This window comes from Rhipicephalus microplus, chromosome 1, assembly GCF_043290135.1.
Source record: "Rhipicephalus microplus isolate Deutch F79 chromosome 1, USDA_Rmic, whole genome shotgun sequence".
NCBI lineage: Eukaryota > Metazoa > Arthropoda > Arachnida > Ixodida > Ixodidae > Rhipicephalus > Rhipicephalus microplus.
The window spans coordinates 288,673,793-288,693,514 of record NC_134700.1 but is presented as its reverse complement, the minus strand read 5'-3'; the positions used below and the strand labels follow the sequence as shown (position 1 = coordinate 288,693,514).

Sequence of the window (19,722 nt, the reverse complement as noted above, 5' to 3'; positions counted from 1 at the left end):
ATGATTGCGGCATCCGCTTCGGTTTGTGACATGGCTGTAGCGAAGTAGCTATCTCATCAGCCGTCTCGAAATTTACTGTGCTTTGCCGCTACGAATGCTTTGAACTTCTTTTCGTAACCAAACAGCAATAAGTAGATTCGTTCTTATACATTCCTGAAGACTTTGCACACTAATTACGAAGTACAAACAGTATGTCAAAACTTCGGTATTGTTACGCCGGTGTCCGTGGTGTGACGCACAAATTCTCTTCTCAACTCTAAAACGCACGTCATATAATAAATCTTCGACGCATGTTTTGAGTAGCAGTCGAATATGAAAGGAGCTCGTATGTAACATTTGTCAATAGCGCAAGAATAAAACTTGTAGCGGCTAGCACTTACACCTACCTCAAGTTCAGTTAGGAGAACTAGTTTCACTGCTCTCAGGCCTTCGGCTTTCATCGTAACAAAATTATTATAGTACATTTGGGTTTTAGTCCTAAAACCACGAATTTATTATGAGAGGTGCCGTGGTGGTGGGCTCCGTAAAATGTTTGTCCACCTGTTCTTCTTTAACGTGCATGCATCCAAATCTAAGCACACGGGCCTCAAGTATTTTCGGCTCCATCGAAAATACCACCGCCACGGCCGGTATTCGGTCCCGCAAGTTGCGGGTCAGGATTGGAACACCCTAACCACTAGGCCACTATGGCGGGTGACATCTTTCTTCGTGTTTAGTCGCATATAAAGTGAAGAAACGACCAACCGAGGCACTATGATGTGCTGTGTGACGGTCACTCAGATGATGTCGAGGACGCTGGTACTTTTCTTTTGGGTGGTCTCAAGAAGGCCCATTTCGATTTCTTGTTGAGGACCAGCTTAGCATGCATAGGCCCCGTTGTTGCAGAATAAAAAAAAAATGTATCGTTCTCAGATATTGAATGTGAAAGATATATAAAATCACGCTCAATTGCTGGCGAATGTGCGTGCAGTATGTAAATAAAATAGAATACCGAACATAATGGTGCGCTCTATACGCAAATCAGTCTCATAAGACACCCTCAAGTGTTAGAAAACGTAAATAAAGACAAAACCTGGAACTTGACCAGTTGTTCGTATTGAGCAGCTAGAGTGTTGCTTTGGATTTATCACTGTTGACGTACAAAAAGGGTTGAATATGTACTTCTCGAAAAAAGTATATTTATCCCCTGAACAGATTAAGTGTAAGAAGCTGAGTCCGACAGTAATCGCACAATGCATAGAGAGGTCGTTAAGGTGCCTCATGACAAGGCTAAATGTTAGAAATATTTTAAGTTTCTATTATGTCAGAATGTACGCGTCCTACGGTATATATTTAGTGTTCTCTCTTTCACGAATCCGATTTCGCTTTTCTAAATTGATTTCCGAAAGTGCATTCCTAAATCCTGCCATTGGCAGTCCATATTAGATCGCGAAAAATGCGTATGATTGTTAGACGTATCTGATTGGTAGCTCCAGCAAATTTCGGTCATTCTTTTCTGAAGGCTGAATGCTCTGGCAGCATCAGTTGGTGAAAATCACACTAGCCTTTTTTTTCTTGCCTTCCTTTTTACTTTTACAAATGTGTGACTTTACGAAGTGAGCCTGGAACAACCAATTCTTCATTTTTATAAGTTTGGAAGCAACAATTAACAAAAAGCTAATGAATACGTGTTGCCTGATTCACCATTTATACGTATCCATGAATTGTGAAGCCTTGAGTGAAGGTCACACCATATTTTTTTATTTTAATATAGTTGTGTTTGGATATTTGTGTAGCACGCTCTCAGACGGTATTGAGGCTTTGTGATTATTAATAAAAGAATAAAGTTTTCAACTTCAGATGCGGGAAAAAATAGGCTTCAGTTATTTTCTTCCACTTGTACGGACAAGTCATGTACATGCAATCTCTTCCTCTTCATCTCACTGGAGGTTCTAAGATAATGGAAAACAATAGCATGGGTTCATACCGGAGTGACCAAGGTGAAGTCTCCAATGACCCTGCTTTGTATTTCGTAGCATTGCTTTTTCACGACATGGCCAGGAACCATTTCTGCTCAACGTGCACGTGCAAATACAAAACAACGTAACGACTGTAAGCACACAAAGACATAAGGTGAATGAGACTGTGCTAAAGAACCTCAAGTTTTCTATGCAGCCTTACGAAGAAAAAACGGTGCTTGCATGACCTTAGAACAGGCGCAGCGCCTGGTCTTTGATGAAAGCGGGGTATTTGGCAACATCATTCAATAGAACGCAAGCACAATGGGAGAAGATGAGACGTCGGCAAGGGCGGTTTCGTCAAATGAGATGCGATTGGGCCAACCGCTGTGCTCCTCGACATAAAGTGAGCACATTCACCAGCACGGAATGGGACAGTTCGTAACACTTAAAATTTGCACCGCGAAACGTCGACAAAGCATGTAGGAGGCATAGGAAATGACTACATTGGTGAAATGAGAACCTTGCGCTGTCTGAGGCAATGATTTCAGCATATACACAGATAATGAAAGGCTGAAGTTTACGCAAAGAGAACTAGCATGCAAAGTTCAAATATCAACACGAAATTCCACAAAAAGTTGCATTTATGAACACTTCCTTGCCTATAGAACGTGAAGTATGTCAACTAATCAGGTCAATAATTTAAAACAAAGCAAAATAAGTATATTGAATAAAAAGCGAATAGTTGGAACCACCTCGTCAGTGCTATAGTCGAATGTGTTTAGAGCAGATCAATGTGTTAATTGCAGGGTTTTGAACAATTTTATCGTGAGAATCATGGCTGAGCCATTTGTCATGTGTGGGCAACCTTAAATCACGCACTCGTTACACATATCGCGTTGTGTTGCACCTGGTGTGGTTTACTTCGTCCGACAGGATATATTACATCTATTGAAATCATTTCTCAATTGACATGCGTTTTTAAAGGGTCTTTTTGCGAAGTGGTTTCAAGCACCAGTTTGCCTTCCCGATAGAATACTCGACTTTTACGCAAAGTGCCTGGGTTTGACAGCTGCTCTTTTTTTTTTTTCAATGTGCTTGATAATCATGACAGACGCCGGCAGTGGGGGTGACAGCGGTTCTGTGGGAGCAGCTAATCCACCAAAATTGGCACTTGTTCTAAGCTCATAACATGGTAGTCTGTAAAACAGGGGCTTTAAACGGTGTCTAACTCAGGTATTTTGCGTAGTATTGAACTACTCTAACACAGAGTCACGGCAGCTCTTGAAAATGCTTCCGTAAAACGATCCTACGCTGCTGCCATGCATGGTGCTTGAAGAGCCAACTTTACCGGTGTATTATCGCGCGACAAAAGCGGGGAATCACACCATTCAGCACACAGTCGGAAATGCGTAATCAGTGGGTGGTTGAAAGCTGGCCAACCATTGCTAAGATCACAGCCACATTTCATCGTCATCGTCAGGCCACAACGTCATCGAAGTGTTCACCTACGTTGGGGGGGTGCGTATTGTCTCGCGTTGCGCGATGGGTACTTCGCAACTGCTATTGAAGTAGATATTTCGCCACTTCACAAATCAATAAATAATGGTTAGGTGGGTACTTTGAAGTTGTCCTTGCACTAGGCTTTTTAGAAGAGTTTACAGTGCCAGATGTCGTCCACACAGTTCTTTCCACACGGCACGATTAAGATGACCACCGAGAAGCGATGTACGGCAAGCAAACGAGATGGCAGTGCGAACAGGAGCCCAAACGTTATCGCGCTTTACGCCTGAAGAGACACATTAAACATCTGACTTTTTGGGTATGTTTATTTCTCAGACCACATCGTACCACGAACTAATGTTGTGGGGAACCTGCCAGTGCCGAGACCTCTCAAAGGTGTTCGGAAGGAGTTTAACTTAATTGTTCTTAGAAACAGATAGACTATCCAGCAATCACACTTCGTCAGAAAGGTATTTTCAATACCGACGACTCTGGCATACAGCTAATCCCCTGAATAGAAAAAAAAGAAGTAAAAGTGATGTAATTTCAACCAACTGAAGCCGCCATGTCCCTTGATGCTGACGTTGGTGTGTGCCGCCCTGGTATGTGTACAGAAAACAGAAGTCTTTCGAGGAAGAAATACCTAAACTGAATCAGACGTACAGAAGAATGTATCTAAAGGAGCACAAGGCAGAGCTATCGGGAGGGAGGCTAACACAAACGAGCCCAGGAGACTGCTCGGTGTAGTGAGTCATTCTGAGCGGAGTTTCGGCATAGTAGGTCCCATACACCAGGGAGGTAGACACAAACGCGTGGGAGACACAAGCAGTTCAGTCAGGGAGGAAGAGGAGGAAGAAAAGGCATGATGAGAACCGGCTCCTGCGAATTAGCAACGCTTGGCAGAACCCCCCTCAATTTTGGGAGGAGGTCCGGACCTTCGTCGTCCCTCCGAGCCGCGGTTCCCGTCTGGATCCCAGGCTGCCGTCGTCTGCTCCGCAGACGTCTCTTTCGCCCCTTTCCCCCTCTATCTTTCTTGTTGCCGAGTTGCTACCCGCTGCGCGGCATGGCTTTCCCATCTCGCTCTTCAATCATTCGGAGCTCTTGTTCTTTCTTTTCTTTTTTTTGTCGTTTTATCCAGTTCGTCGATGAAGCGAAGCAGCCTGCCAACATGTATTTCTCTGTACGCTTCTGTACGGCCAATACGGTGCAGCGCATCGCCTACTACGGGCGTGCGTAGTAGCAGACACTTTTCTACGCGTGAGAAGGTAGTTGCGACTGCACTTTATATGGGGTGGTCTGGCATGTGTTATTATTGAAGTTTTTTGGACAATGAGATTGGTGGATCATTTTTGAGGGTGTACTGTGCTGCTGATGCATGCTATTGTATTCACTAATAGCAACGGTCTTACAATTAAATATTTCCTACGTATTAATTGTATTACTGTAGGCAAACAATAAAACTAAACATAAATTGCCTCAAACAACGCTGTCTCTTCCATCAGAATGATTGAACCATGTAAGGTTAAAAAAAAAAAAACAAAGGGACACACTAAAAGACAGCACAAAAGGACTTGGGTTTCCATCATTTTTAGTAATACTCTAATGACCGAAACAACTCATAGTCATGACTGCTAGCTGCGCATTTTTAGGAATACTGCAATCATGCAATTGCAAACGAAGTAGCACCTAAGTGCCCCTTACTCAATGCCCTTCAGTGGGCCTGTAAGGTATCTTGAATAAACAAATAAATAACTAAAATATATTGACCTGATTTCAGAGATACAAATAATGTGAACCAGATCTACGTTTCTGTGTATCGGTTAGGCAGAGTTATGAAAAGAGGAGCTGAAAAATTTTAAAGCTGGCTGCTTCTGAGGCCTTCATCAATGTTGTCGCAGAAAGAATCCTTACCTGGTTGATTACGTTAAAATCAATATTCAGTGGATGATGTAATTATTTAGTTTATTTTATTTATAACATACTGCAGACCACAATTCGATCCGTTCAAGAAGGGCACTGATTTTACATACAAACCAAGAAAAGTTATACCAAACAATATACAAAACCTGAAACATAACGCTGAAAGGTTCCTGACATGTAAACAAGAAATGCAACATAATACCATTATATATATACGGTAATATAAAAACACTAGGAATCTGATACAAGAAATACAAATAATATGTTGGTACAAAGAATAAGACATGGATGATGAGCTAATTTAGTAGGTTCATTGGGGGAGTTCTATACCGACACTGTTTTGAGGAAGGAATAACGTTTGTAAGTACCTGTCCTTGCAAAATGAGGGGTTACTGCATGTGTGATCAGTCACTCTATTGAGTTTCTAACTAATGCAGCTGGAAAAGTTAGGTCAGACACTGACACAAGTAGGAAGGATCCACATCGCCCTCGCTACGCAGTCAAAATGTTTTTTTTTATTTAATATATGCGACCAAATGAATCCAAAAGATGATTTGATGTGACAAATGTGCGTTAATCGCTTCAGAGCGTGATTTGAACTAAATAAATGGTTAGTATAGATTTTTAACACCACCTGTAATTTTATACCTGCCTATTTGAGTTATTTTGCTCAGTTCATGAGCAACTACCCTGTACACCAACTCACGTTAAGTTCTAAAACCCTATATTTCACAAGACACGCTGGCATTGTGGTATAGCGTAGTCTGTTGTGTCTGCGGCATGGTTAAAACATCGGTACTACCCGCATCACGATGTTACCAATGTTCCTGCTGCCTCGTTTGTATACAGTCGAGGTGAATGGCCGACGCGGTTTCCAAGCTTTCGCAGTACTGCGCTCATTTACTGAAACCGACCTCATGCACCCCACCCATGTCCCGCTCTTGTCAATAGTTCTCAGCGTACTTCTCTTTTCCTCGGTGGCCCGCCGCTTCCCCCCCCCCCAAGTCCTTAAACGGATTTTTCCATTTGTCCGCCCTATTTTCGGTGTCATTTCGTCTACCAGTGGCAGTTCTTGCCCGCATGGTGTGTGCCCCTGCATTTTCCTTATATCTCGTTTGCACCCTCCTCGCCCCCGCTCCCTCTCTTCCCTTTGCTGTTCCTTTGTATGGCGAATCAATTCCGGGAGAGATGTTACTGTCAAGAAAGAGGCCTTCAATTCGCTTAGCTCGCTACGGCATTTCCTTCGTTAAGCTCCCGCCCACGTGACAAAAAAAGGGGGGGGGGCTTCCCAGACAATAGCTATTACCTTTCTGGGATCGCAAAGCAACCAGAACGACGGAGCCATGCGAGGGATAAAAAGAAAAAAATACAGAACTTGCACTGGATGCTACCAGCACCGCAATTCTTCACCATTGTCTCTCTCATGCATAGCTTCAACAAATCACAATCCGTCCGCACTTTCAACCACAGCACCCTTTTTAATGATCAGCCGCGTACGCACAGGATGTGTTATCTTGAAGCAAGCAAGAAATTTTCATTGTTTACACGATTTCTTCAGCGAAAAATCAATTGAGGTGCTCCGACCACAAGACGAAACTAACGGAAGTTTCATGGCAGTCGTACATGCGTATGTCTTCTGTGATATTAAAACAAAATAAGGAACTTGCGTGGCCGTGGAGCAAGGACAGCGCGTGCAACACGCGAAGAGTCGATGCTCGATTAGCCACCGCCTGTCTCCAACAGATGGGTGAATATATTAGGTACCTCGTGGAACACGAAGTTCGAGTGCGGTTGGCAATGTATTATTCAAATGGCAGTTTCCACGAAGCATGCACCAAGTTCTTTGGCAATTACAGAGGGGTGATGTGCTTCTAAAGCGCGAACTAAATTTATATTTTCACAATTTTTCTGACTCTTACGCGTGGCAGTGCTTCCCTGAGTTACGACTTCCATTTAACCGCGGTTGTCTTCTTTAATTAGCAGAGGTAAGCTTCAAGTCTTACAGACAGACAAATATATGAATACTGTATTTTTACACCGTTCCAAACCACCTGTCATATTCTAAACGTAGCAAGATTGTCGTGATGCATGTTAACGAAACCACCCGTAGCTGTCTTGTTCAACAACCATGCATGAATATCTCTTATCTCTAGTATAATAAATTTCCAATACTTTCATCCTCATTCTCGCCCTCACCATAAACATGTGTCTCTTAAAATTTATATTCGCATCGCTATTGAGATGGCCTGTTGTTCATTCCACCCACTGCATAGTAGCTTAGCCGAAGGTTGCGTTGCGTTACTAAGCTCGAGGGCACGGGTTCGACTCCCAGTCACAGTGGCCGCATTACGGTGGGGGAGAAATTCAAAGAAGACCGGGTTGCTTGTACTTAGGTGCAGATTAACTAACGAATCCCAGGTTCGTTAGGTAATTCAATTACCCTATTCAAACACAAACCAATTCAAACCAGAGCCCCTCAAAGACGTGCCTAATAATCAAACAGGGGTATTGGTATGTAAAACACCACCAGTTGCTGCCTCATTTTTATTTCATTTTATTATACGCTTCAGCGCGAGAGGCATTACGAAGGGGAACTGTTTAAAGCACATACGCACTAAAAACAAAAAAGGAAGCAAAATATGCCAGTAAAATAGAAATGTACAGTAAGTTAGAAAGAGCCTGAGTATACAATATTAGCTACAGAATTACGGAAATATTTCTAATCATTATTGCTTACGATAATAGTGGCAAGGCTGTTCATGTTCCCTCCTCCTCGTAACATTGTGTTTGCCATGATTTCTCGTCCAGGTGGCGTGGATAAAGATGGACACAGAAACTTTGCTCACGTACCACCGGCACATTATCGTTGGGGAGCCGCGACTGCGAGTGAGTGACAACAACGAGCGCCACTGGCAGTTGCACATACGGAATGTGCAGCCCTCGGACAAGGGCTTCTACATGTGCCAGATCAACACCGAGCCCATGATCACAGAAGTGGGATTCCTTGACGTGCTCGGTGGGCCCTTCTTCTGACTCTTCTTAACGGGGCAATAAAGAGAAATGCAGTACAGACTACACAGTGACGCTTTTAAATTATTGTGCTCGTTTATAAGCCCTTGATGAGCCGACTCCTTGAGGAGAAGACCAACATGAACACTACGATTGCTTGCATTAAAGCTGTAACGAAGGCGCTGGGCATGCTGTGTCAAAACACCTTTTTTTAGTGGGGCCTTCTTGGTGCTCGCACTTTTCTATTTTCACTAGGTTGGGTCTCTGATTACTTCTGAAACTGATATGAGAAGAGATCACATCGAAGTTTCGATTCATGACGAGCGGAATAGAGCAACTGCTGCTACAAAACTTGGCCCGAATTCACAAAGGCTTTTCTTTGAGAGCACTTTACCATATTGAGTCACATTTGCTAGTCAGAGGCCAAGCATAAAAGTTGACTGAAATTGTCTTTTATGAACAATGTTACTGTAAAATTCTTTGAACATGCGGGTACTGCTTTTATAACCTTGCATAGGCACGTCTGTAATTCTGCTCATATATAAAGTATAATGGCGTTATAAGTATGAAATACATTTATTTATATCAGGGAGTGAAATAAGTGCTTCTTACGCAACAACAATGTCCGCTGTCAGCCGGTTCATGACGCGTGCCTAGTGGCGTCTGTGTGCAGTGCCACCTTCCATCCTTGACGAAGATACGAGCTCAGATGTTACAGTGGACGAGGGCTCTCGCGTGAGCCTGCACTGTCGTGCCAGTGGCTATCCGCCGGCAACGATCCTCTGGCGGCGAGAAGATGGCCGAGAGGTCAACCTCGAGCGCTACAGTGGCCGCAAGAACTCAGGTTTGCCCAGTTCTTCCCTCCTAAAACTAACTTGGGATGCTGGAATGAATCATATTGTTTTTTTGTTTACGATGCTTGAATAAAAGTTGAATAAAGTTTAATAAAAGTTTAGGATACGGATTAAAGAAGACGTGGATGACTAGCGAGGTAGATTTGTACCAAAGTAACTTGAATGGCTTCTTGCCCACAGTAGGTTATATTACAGGGGTTTACTAGAACTGCCAGGTTTTTAGTGCGATTGTTTCGCTCAGCTAAATACCAGCAATGCTTTGTTTTGTATCACATTAACACGGTACCTAATATTGAAGACGTATCTTTGGCAACTATTTAGTGTCAGCGCATATGACGTGTGCTATACCGCAGTGATGACGGTAGAAGGAGAGTTCCTCAACATAAGCCAGGTGAATCGAGAAGATATGGGTGCCTACCTGTGCATCGCCAAAAACGGAGTACCACCCTCGGTCAGCCAAAGGATACTCTTGCAAGTGAACTGTGAGTGGCATGTGGATATTCAATCATCATTTTTACAGCATGAGGATTTTTGACATCACCCTTGGTACGCAGACCAACACGCCCCTGAGTGCGTATGCATGAGTCCTGGTTACAAGTTGTAAAAAAAGAAAAAAGAATAATTGTTGGAAAATTTAGTTTTGCTTTTTCGTTGTTCTGAAGGCCGGTAAAATAGGCAGTGTACGTCAAAACAACAAATGACGTGCTCTAAATATCGAAGAATTATATGAAAACTCAAAGAACCACGGTGGCTGCTTTTTCAATGGAGGCAAAGATGCTATAGGCCCGTGTGCTCAGATTTCAGTGCACGTAAGGGGCCATGAAACACTTTTTTCAAGTAACCAAGCAATGAATTCACTGAAATAGCTTATTGCCTCACGAATTCAACGTCTCAAAAATTTTAAGAATTCATCCACTAGGAGCGTAGTTGTAAATATTTATCACTTAAGAAGGTGAACCAACGACATCACCGCTCGTGTAGTCGGTTCTTTCATTATTCTTTTGTGTTCGTGTGAGTTCGCTGCCTTAAAATGATGCAATCTAAATTTTCAACCGCCATAATTCTTATGGTGCTCGACTGCACACCCGCAGGTCACTGAATCGAACCTTTGCCGTGGCGGCCGGGTTTTTAATGGAGGCGGAAATACGCCAGGGCCGTTTACTTAGATTTGACATGCGTGTTAAAGAACAGCAGATGGTCAAAATTTGCGGAGTCCTCTATTGCATTGCTTCGTGTTGAGAGTACCTCTGTGGAAGCTATGATGTCATGTGACGATGTGTTATGTAACGTTACGTCAAGTGGAATCACTGTGATGTCACAAATCTTGGCAAATTTTGGCGCCATGCGGTGACGTCATCAAGTATGGTGATTTTTTCCATCATTCATCTCCGATGTCGTGAAACGCTGACGCCAAAAATAAAATTTCAGGTTTGAAAAGGAATCTAAAGCTGTCGCATCGATGAAAAGAAAATTAACTTAATAAAACAGAGCATCGCTGAAGGAGAACACATACATCGTCCACGCATTGCGCTATAATGGAAGTAACGCAGAAGTATAGAAAGCGGAAAAAACATTAACTGAGCCACAGGTTAGACCACCTTAGAAATTGAATACAATGAATACAGTAAAACTTGGTGATACCAATCTCGTGGGGTCAATAAAACCCGATATTTGTATCAGAAATCCGCATAATAAAGAAAACATGGGAAATTTTTATACGACAAAAATAAGTTGCAAGGCTTTGCTGCAATTTTGTGTATTTTTTTCTCTGGGCCACACCGATACCATGCACAGCTCTGAATAATTGCCCGTAAAGTTTTTAGACATATATAGTCATACTTGTACTCCTAAATACACAGTGCGCGCACGCGTGTGTAATTATTGAACCCCATGTGTTGTGACCCATGACCGCTAATAGCCCCTTCCTATCCTACTGCTCTTTTTTACATGACAAAAAAGCAGTGCGGCGAAAGTAACTTAGGTGATTTGCACGGGTACACGGAGGCTAGAAAATTTTAGAACTATCCATTGTTGCTTTAATTTCTATTTTCTTATCATGGTGGCGTTGGGGACACTCTTCGCTAGAGTTACGGCCACACCTTCACAATCTGGAGGTCTGCTCAAATCCATTCGTATCCCGCGTAAATCAGAGAGTTCGCAGGTGTACGCTTACGTTGCGAGGCCTAACTCCTTCCCCATGACCGCCCACTCATAGTGTTGTGGTCCTTGTCCACATTTCATGGGACTTCGTGATGGGCCCGCAGTTGAACTGCCAGTCTTCTTTCACAGGACTTGTGATTGCGCAGACAAGGCTTGCATTGATGTGGCAGGCACGTGTTAACACAGTGCAACAAAGCTGCTGTTTCGAGCTCAGCTGCAAGCATGAACATGTGCCTCAATAAATAAAAACAAAAAAGAGAGAAAAAAGAAAAGCGCGACGCTAACCCCATCTGTACTCTAGACGCGAAGGCGAGTTAAGGCCTTCAAGATTCGTGCGCTCGATTTCGGAGGCAATGACGCACCGCTGATGGTCACGCGGCGTGTGTGCCGGCGCCTGAGCATGCCTTCTGCGAAAGGACGGAACACCTCTTCGTACCGGTGCACTAGCGTACGTTTGTAGCAAACATTGCGTGGTGAAAATAGGTTCGCAAGAACCGTACACCAATACGTTGCAGGCTAATGGGCCTTGGCTGAGACCGCAGAAAAGATTTATCACCCGGAATTCGTCCAATCACGTGACTGGAGTTTCACTGTAAATTGCTATTTTTGTCTATTTGTACTATACTTCCTGATATTTTTATGGTTGTACTATAGGAAAACGGAGATTGTGTACACGCTATTATCTGCCATGCAAAATTTTTCATGTTTACGTGAAGTCGTCTCCTTCTTTAGCTTAGCTGTCTAAGGTGAAGCACGCTCTATAGGCAAACAGGTTATAGGATGTTATATGTATTGCGTGTGTGAACTGTAGAATGCATTCTGTGATGAAAACTTTAAATAAAAACGTAATAATTCAGCTGTAAAAACATTTTCTTTGCACTTTATACACTAAAAGTACGTCATAAAGTGTGCAGTTTTGAATGACCGTAGCTGTTGTAAGTTATGAAGCAGGAGCACGAGAAGAAGGATAGGTTAGCCAGTTCTCCGGTCGGCTGGTCACCCTCGGTCGAGCTAGAAGGTTAACCTATAATTCTTGCAAATACCGAAACGGGCCATCGTGATTGCGCACGTGAAAGGTTTATTAGTACGATGCTGCCATATACTGTTATCGCAGAGCACAATGGCTGTACACAGGCTGTCCACATCGATTCTCACTAGACCTCAATACTTTTCCCCAACCATAACAAAAAAAAGAGGAGTGAAGCAGCCCATTGTTTAGTCTTATATTACGCTGAAAATTTGGCCCGGTATTGCTACAAGCGTCCACTAAACCGCGCGCATGCGTAGTCATGCGAGCAGTTATTGGTGGTGGTAAAGCTATGCTTTGTTGTCTAAAGAGTTGTTATTCAGCGTTGAGTCACGTCTTGATCTTTCACCATCCATGTACTTATTTGTGTTGCAGCACAAAATATGCACTACCAACTATTAACTCGTCCTTTTAATGCTACGCGAAAACATTTTTTGTTAGCGTAATCGTTCTCTACACGCTATTGTTGTCGCCGGAGCAGTCTGAGGTCGATGTATTGTTGTTGTAGACTACAGTTAAATACTGGGTGGTAACGTGCAGCCTTTTCTCCCTCATTTTCTCTATATATCTCCACTCGCTTTGTCGAGTGACTCGAGTGATATCGACTAGCGCATTTAGCTTTTTTTTTATTTTCATGGGTAACGCCTGTATCACTTTTCGTGAAACACTTCGTTGCTCGGCTCAGTGCACGCTTTGCGAATAACGCCGACTATTCTACAAACATTCCATGTCATATGCGTATGTCTGAGTAATTTTGATAGTCTACGTGACAATCTGCGATCAAACAGGGATGTATTGTGAAGCATGTGTAAAAGGCGACGTATGTCACCGTGGATCAGTTTTTTTTTTTGATCACTGCAGACCGATGAAGTGCTAGAGGTTTTCATCACACTGAGCATGTCACTTTTCTTTCTTGGCGCAAGTTCGCCCAATGAAGTGTTTCATCTTTAACTGCTACTGTTCTTCATCCTCAGCTGCTTCACCGTGACAGTCACCTAACAACATCAGCAAATTTACTTTAATCGCGAGGCCGCTGTATTTTCCCCTTCCTTCAGTCCGACCCAAGATTCGCGTCTCGGAGCAGTTGGTGGGTGCCGCCGTTGGCACATCGGTGTTCCTCGAGTGCGTGGTGGAGGCCTCACCACGGCCGCTGACCGCGTGGATCCGCGGAGACGACCAGATCCTGCTCCGGAGCAAGAAGTACGCCATATCGGAAGAAGTCGACTCCTACCGAATACGCATGCGCCTACAAATACACGACCTCCGGCAGTCCGACTACGGCCGCTACAAGTGCCACGCCAAGAACACCTTCGGCGAGAAAGAGGGCTTCATACGCTTGCACGGTGAGTACCTTAGCTATTAGAATAGAAGGATAGAATAACCTTAGCTATAAGTATAGAAGGATAGAATAGCAAGGCCTAGAATACGCTTGGTTAGGTGAGATTCGCATTTAAATAACAAGGAGACTGAATTTAATGAAAACTAGGTTACTTCGACCATGACCCATTGACAACCCTCTGTTACAGAGATAGAAAACACTTCGTTCCTAAAGAAATACACTCATGTCGAACTTTGATACAAGCGCAATACAAGGAATAAAATTAGAAGAGAAAGAGGAAGAGGAATAAGCAGGAAAGTTAGCAAAGAGAGATAGCTTGGATGAGAATTGGCAGAACCTGCAACCGTTTTATATGCTTGCAGGTTCTCAAAAGTACTGTCCTTTATCTAAAAACAACTGAAAAGTGGAGTGAATAAGATTGTTAAAGAAAGTCATTTTGATGCTTCATATGTAAGTCTCCTTGAAGTTTCACCCTGCTTTGAGAGAGGGTTAGCACTTCAATCATGTTTCTCAATGGTGAGAGGATAACATGTTGATGGTTGAAAGATGATGAAGACAAAAGGAAAATACACAAATCATGCGCAAAGATTAAATGAAGCAAAACAGCAAAGATGTGAAAGAGCATGCAATATGATTCGTCAGAGAGACCAACCCTAATTTCTAGGCTGTGTATGTTGGAATCACCTTCCTGTGGGCATTGGAAATGTTGACCGAGAAAGTTTCTTTAGGACGCTGCTCATACTGACACCATTACAACTAGTACTGTGGACCGAAATCAGAATGGGGAAGCAGGAATACTTGCACGGCTGAAAGCGGTAATGAAGTACTACCATTTTTCGCACGTTCCGGCGTGAATATGGTTAAAATACATGTTAACACTACACCGTAACTCTCGTCAGCAGTAGCATAACACTGACAGCAGCGCACTTGACTCTCACTGGCGGAAAGTATACAACCAGGGCTGAGGCGCTTTGGAATAATTTGACCTAAGTACGTGGCACATCGCTTTTAGGTTCATCAACGATGCTAAATTGCTGTTTTAATACCGCCGCTATTTGAATAAGGAATCCTATCGGCGCTTTTTATTGTGTTAAATAAATTGCGAAACAAAAAATGTGAAACTCCTGCTCTTGCAGATATTCCACACCCGACAACTCTGGCCCGACCGACGCCAGCAACAGAGGCAGTGGTACCCAGAAGTAAGCTCGCTTTCATTATGATTCTTTGATTACCGCTAAAATACAGAACGCAAACTAAAATACAGAACGCATAAACACATGGTTAAAGGGCAGTACATTACAAATCAAGTAGTATGAACCTATCTGACGCTTCTTATTCTTTTTGCATAAGTAATTCAATTACCAAGGCATCTGTTATATTCAAGTGCAGTTTAAGCATCCTGCCTACTGTCCCCTTACTCGCCTAATAACTTATAATAAAATGTAGATGCATTGAAGTATATTCACTTCATATATCTGTACTAAATATTAGTACATATATAACTTAAGCGAGACATCCATTACCAGACGGTGAAATCACAGAATATATCGTAAAACCAGATAACATAATTATATAGCCTCAGTGCTGATAACATCAGTTGAGGACATGACAACAGCAAGAACATCTTTTCTCCAAGCAACTTTTACAACATAAAATTTTTGAGATACAAATAAAAAGACGAACTAGACGATGCAGGTACAACGAAGACATTGTAGCGCTCTAATCTGATTTCAGCCAAGGTGTCAGGCCGAGATGACCTGCAGAGGTTAAGGGCGCAAGCGGACCTTTCGATAACGGCTACAAAATCATTCCTCGACGAAAACGCCAAGGACTCTCCGCAGCCCGGTCAGTTAAACTGGTTATTGATGCATTTATTACTGAAATTACACGCTTATAAAAGTGTGAACCAAAAGTCCTGTGCCACTGTTAAAGAATGCTGCTGCTTTCGAGATGGTCCTTTTCTCTTGGACTTGTTGGGCATGCTACTAGCTCGAAGCTCTTCAGGTTGTAATTAAACGTGGAGCGAAGATCTTTGTAAGGCAAGAGTGCCAGCCTCACCAAAAAAACCAAATAAAGTCATTACAGGATACAAACTTATTACTATAGCCTTCTCGATGTCATCCCGATTACTACAAAGTATGTAGAAAGAGAACTTTGCTTAATCGTGTGACCTAATCTTATATAATGTAGTATTTCTCACACCACTGTTCCATTTTTCATCTCTATTTTGGCAAGGCATTATGAATATGAGTGTAACATGTAAAAAAAGCGCTGTATGTTGCTTAAATTTAGAGTGCCCATATCTTCTCTATGTCCTTGCCAAAATTGCTATTTTATTAACTGTTAACTGTCGACATGTGCAGTTTGTAGAAACTTGTGGTCTTATTTATAGTGAGAACTTTGTGCACATTACTGAAGAGAAGTTGCGGATTCAGGCCTGTACGGCTGAACTTTCATCCTTCAATAGTTTCATTTGGCACTTGTTGGACACTGACTTCATTCTAGGGCGACGTCTCTTACAGTGCTGTATAGGGGTTAATAATTTGCAACATAAACATTAGCACTCTTTGCGCCCCGCCGCGATGGTCTAGTGGCTAAGGTACTCGGCCTCTGACCCGCAGGTCACGGAATCTAATCCCGGCTGCGGCGGCTGCATTTTCGATGGAGGCGATAATGCTGTAGGCCCGTGTGCTGAGATTTCTGTACTGGTTAAAGAACCCCTGGTGGTGGAAATTTCCGGAGCCCTCCACTGCGGCGTCTCTAGTAATCATATCGTGGTTTTAGGACGTTCAGCCCCTCATATCATTATACAGAATGGCGTAAATCTTCTTGAGATTCAAGGACGCATGCTATATATCGCATATGCATGAATAGGACTAAGCATGTGAAATAACGCATGATACGCAGGTCATACACGAAGAAAGTTATTGCTCACACATGAAAAACGGAGACACCACATTCATGTATGGAGCAGAATACTTAACCTCGCTTAAATGAAAAGTTGAAAATGTCCCTCTGTTATTTTTCAGATGCAGGAGTTCCTTCCAACGAACAAAGTCGATCAGGACACAGACCCCTTGATCGGGTACACTTCGAGCCGCCAGAAAGGAATCGAGGTGGCTCATGTGAGAAAACTGATCTACTTATTTAGTAATAACATTTCTACCCATTTACGCCTTGGTATCTTTGCCTCTTCGAAAAAAAAATGGTCGCCGATATTGAACAGGAGCATCACTACAACAACTCGCTTAGTACCACGAGACACAGGAAGGTTAACATGCGCATTCATTCTCTGCTTACCAATATTAGATAACTCTACAGACCAAATAATAGCGCCTTTTGACAGTGGCTACCTTCTAGCACTGGCTAGGAAACCTCTGAATGTCTGCATTTATAGCCGTATATATCATACAGTCACTTGCATGTTTCGAAGTTTCAGAAGCTCCACAGCGTTCGAGATCAAAGCTGCTTACACCAGTAGGTAAAGTGTGCGAAGCAGCGGTTTGGAGCAACACCTTTCCCAAGCCATTGCAGCGATGAAGCTTGTAATGTTTGTGGCGCAGAAACTTTTTCGACTGTGTCAATCGAACACAGCTTTGAGAGCATTGACAGTTTCTATAGTGTCTTGTTCTTCTATTTTGTTCTACCAAAAAGCCTTTCATTTTGTTCGTGTTAATCGTTTGGCCTATTCATATGTTGCGACTGATGGAGGACTAAGGCCCTTATTCACAAACCAACCTCAACCTTTCCTCGAGTTTTGCTTATCGATTTTAAACTTTTATTGCGCATATTAAACAAATTGAACCAGCATTCATAAACCAGTCGTGTCCTTATCTTTCGCCCTGTTACCATTTTTTTGCCTTTATAACGCAGGTAGAGAGTACAGGAAGTTGAGGAAAACGTGAGGTAAGGCTGAGGTTGGTTTGTAAATACGGGCCTGAATAGCGGTGCTTTTACTCGGTTGTGGTCTTTTATAATATTAAACTACATGCGCGCTGTGTACTCTCTGTAGAAAGTTTCGCGCACAGATGTTTTGCAACTGCGCTTCGATGGTGAAAGGCGCCCGTACGGATTAAAACCGGATGAACATCGTGAAGTCCTAAGGAGATGCGCTACGACACTTTAGTCAGTTTGACGTTGCGAGTAAGTCAGCTGCACTTTACCAGGAATATAGGGTGACAGGAGCCAACGACGAGCAATGACGCGCTCATTGAATTTCTCACTGCAGTGAAGATAAACCCATTACAGCGGGATAGCTGAGCCACCTCAACGAAGCTGTGTGATTACTAGCACGAGTGTGTTGTAAGATAGAGTCACCTAGAGGGGGAAAAAAGCTTGCGTCTGCAACGCTGCCATGGCAATGTCGAACACCACATATATATGCCGTGTTTGAGCTTAGATGAAACAGAAACTCTCTTTACTTCAACCAGCTTGTGCCGCAGTAGAAACTCAATTCTGACTCAGTTGAAACGTTGTGCGATGGTTCACTGTGCGATGACACGTGCAACCGTCATGGCTCATGATACGTCTGAACCACCTCAATCTACCACTACAGTAAACAGTGAGGTCGTTCAGCTCAATGCGAAAAATTTAAAGATCCGGGACTTCCATTATATAATCCCCGCAATCCAAACAGCTAGTTACACTCCATGGTGTTGTGCAAGGAGCCATTCCCTAGATGTGGCTTTCTTGAAAACTAGCCTTCTGGATACGTACATGACATCAAATGTCGGCGAACTTACGAGTTGACTCATTGGGACTCACCAACAGATCAAGCCGTCAGTCTGAGTCAAAGTGAGTGCGGATGAGTAATGTTTATGAGAGTTTGAATCCGAGCGAGTCTGGTTGAAGTAAATTTTCGTGAGTCTGAGACAGAGTGAGTCCAGCTCAGGTAAGTTTTCGTGAGTCTGTGTCCTAGTGAGTCGAAAGCTCAAAATATATTTTATGAGTGAATAGGAGTTAGATGCACAAGTTTTGATGACCTATGCGTAAGATGTAAGTTCTTTTGAGAGCAGGTAGTCACAATTGGGTTCTGGCAAATAACGATGAAATATAGCACGAATATCTGGGCTGCAGGCGAAGATAACTTCGGTGAGTTATGTACTTAGACACAATTACCACACAGTCATTGAGGCCAATCAACTACCTTATGACTGCTTGTGATATCTTACTGCATGTTCTCTTTCGATTGCGACGGGCTCCTTTCTCCGCCGAAGTTTCTTGCTTTTTATTTTGTAAAATCCTAAATTTGTGTGCCTTACGAGCCTGCCTTAACACACTTCTTTTACCGTTGTTGAAATTATCAGCCTCAGATTCGTCCAGAAACGTCCCAAGCTTCCGTTGCTGCTCTTGTCAGCTGCTGCTCTGGAGCACTGCGCTGTTCTTCGTGTATCGGTGGCCGCTGTAAGCGAGAGGTGACCGGAGGAGAACGTGCAATGGGTCAACTCGAGCCAGCGCGGAGTGGACACAGGACCATCCCCTGCAGCGTTTATGGCTCGGGAAATTGTGCAATAGCCGCAGCAAGCAACACGGCAACGACAACAACAACAACAAAAAAGCAGATGTGGTGCTCAGGACTCCGACGACGTCATCGTCGCTACTGAAGTGCGAGACCGAAGAAAAAGTTACTTATGGTGAATTTCTAGCTTCGAAGCACGCAGTGCATTCCTTTATTTATTTGTTTTTTTAAAGCAGTCCTAGTCTGGTGAAGAAAACGGTTGGCAATCGTCGCCTTGGTTGTAGTGTTGACGGAATGGTTGTGGATTGCATACGGAGTGATCGAAATGGCGAGACACAAAAAAGACGAGAAAATGTGGCCTTAGTTTCGTTATGGCGTATCATATACGCCACCTGTCCTTGTCTCACCTGGTAACTCGTTGAAAGATTAGGAAGCTTCATCACGTGCGAATGTAATGTCCAGTTGCGTCCACATGTATATTAAACAATAAGACCGTTTTTTGTTTTCTTTGAATG

At 43.1% G+C, this 19,722-nt stretch overlaps 1 protein-coding gene across 2 annotated transcripts in view; it reads left to right on the top strand.

Moving 5' to 3' along the window:
• The window catches only part of LOC119165559 (lachesin), a 165,095-nt gene extending 145,793 nt beyond the window's left edge, over positions 1-19,302 (top strand). Inside the window, exons 3-10 of one of the 2 annotated variants that reach the window (XM_075865101.1) lie at positions 8,169-8,376; positions 9,043-9,213; positions 9,577-9,705; positions 13,466-13,753; positions 14,886-14,948; positions 15,484-15,594; positions 16,779-16,874; positions 19,056-19,302. In XM_075865101.1, the coding sequence (XP_075721216.1) occupies positions 8,169-8,376; positions 9,043-9,213; positions 9,577-9,705; positions 13,466-13,753; positions 14,886-14,948; positions 15,484-15,594; positions 16,779-16,874; positions 19,056-19,156 (1,167 nt within the window). In that variant the 3' untranslated portion in view covers positions 19,157-19,302. The remainder of the gene's footprint in view (positions 1-8,168; positions 8,377-9,042; positions 9,214-9,576; positions 9,706-13,465; positions 13,754-14,885; positions 14,949-15,483; positions 15,595-16,778; positions 16,875-19,055) is intronic. The other variant, XM_075865102.1, reaches the window with a different exon arrangement.
• Positions 19,303-19,722: the final 420 nt, after the last annotated feature.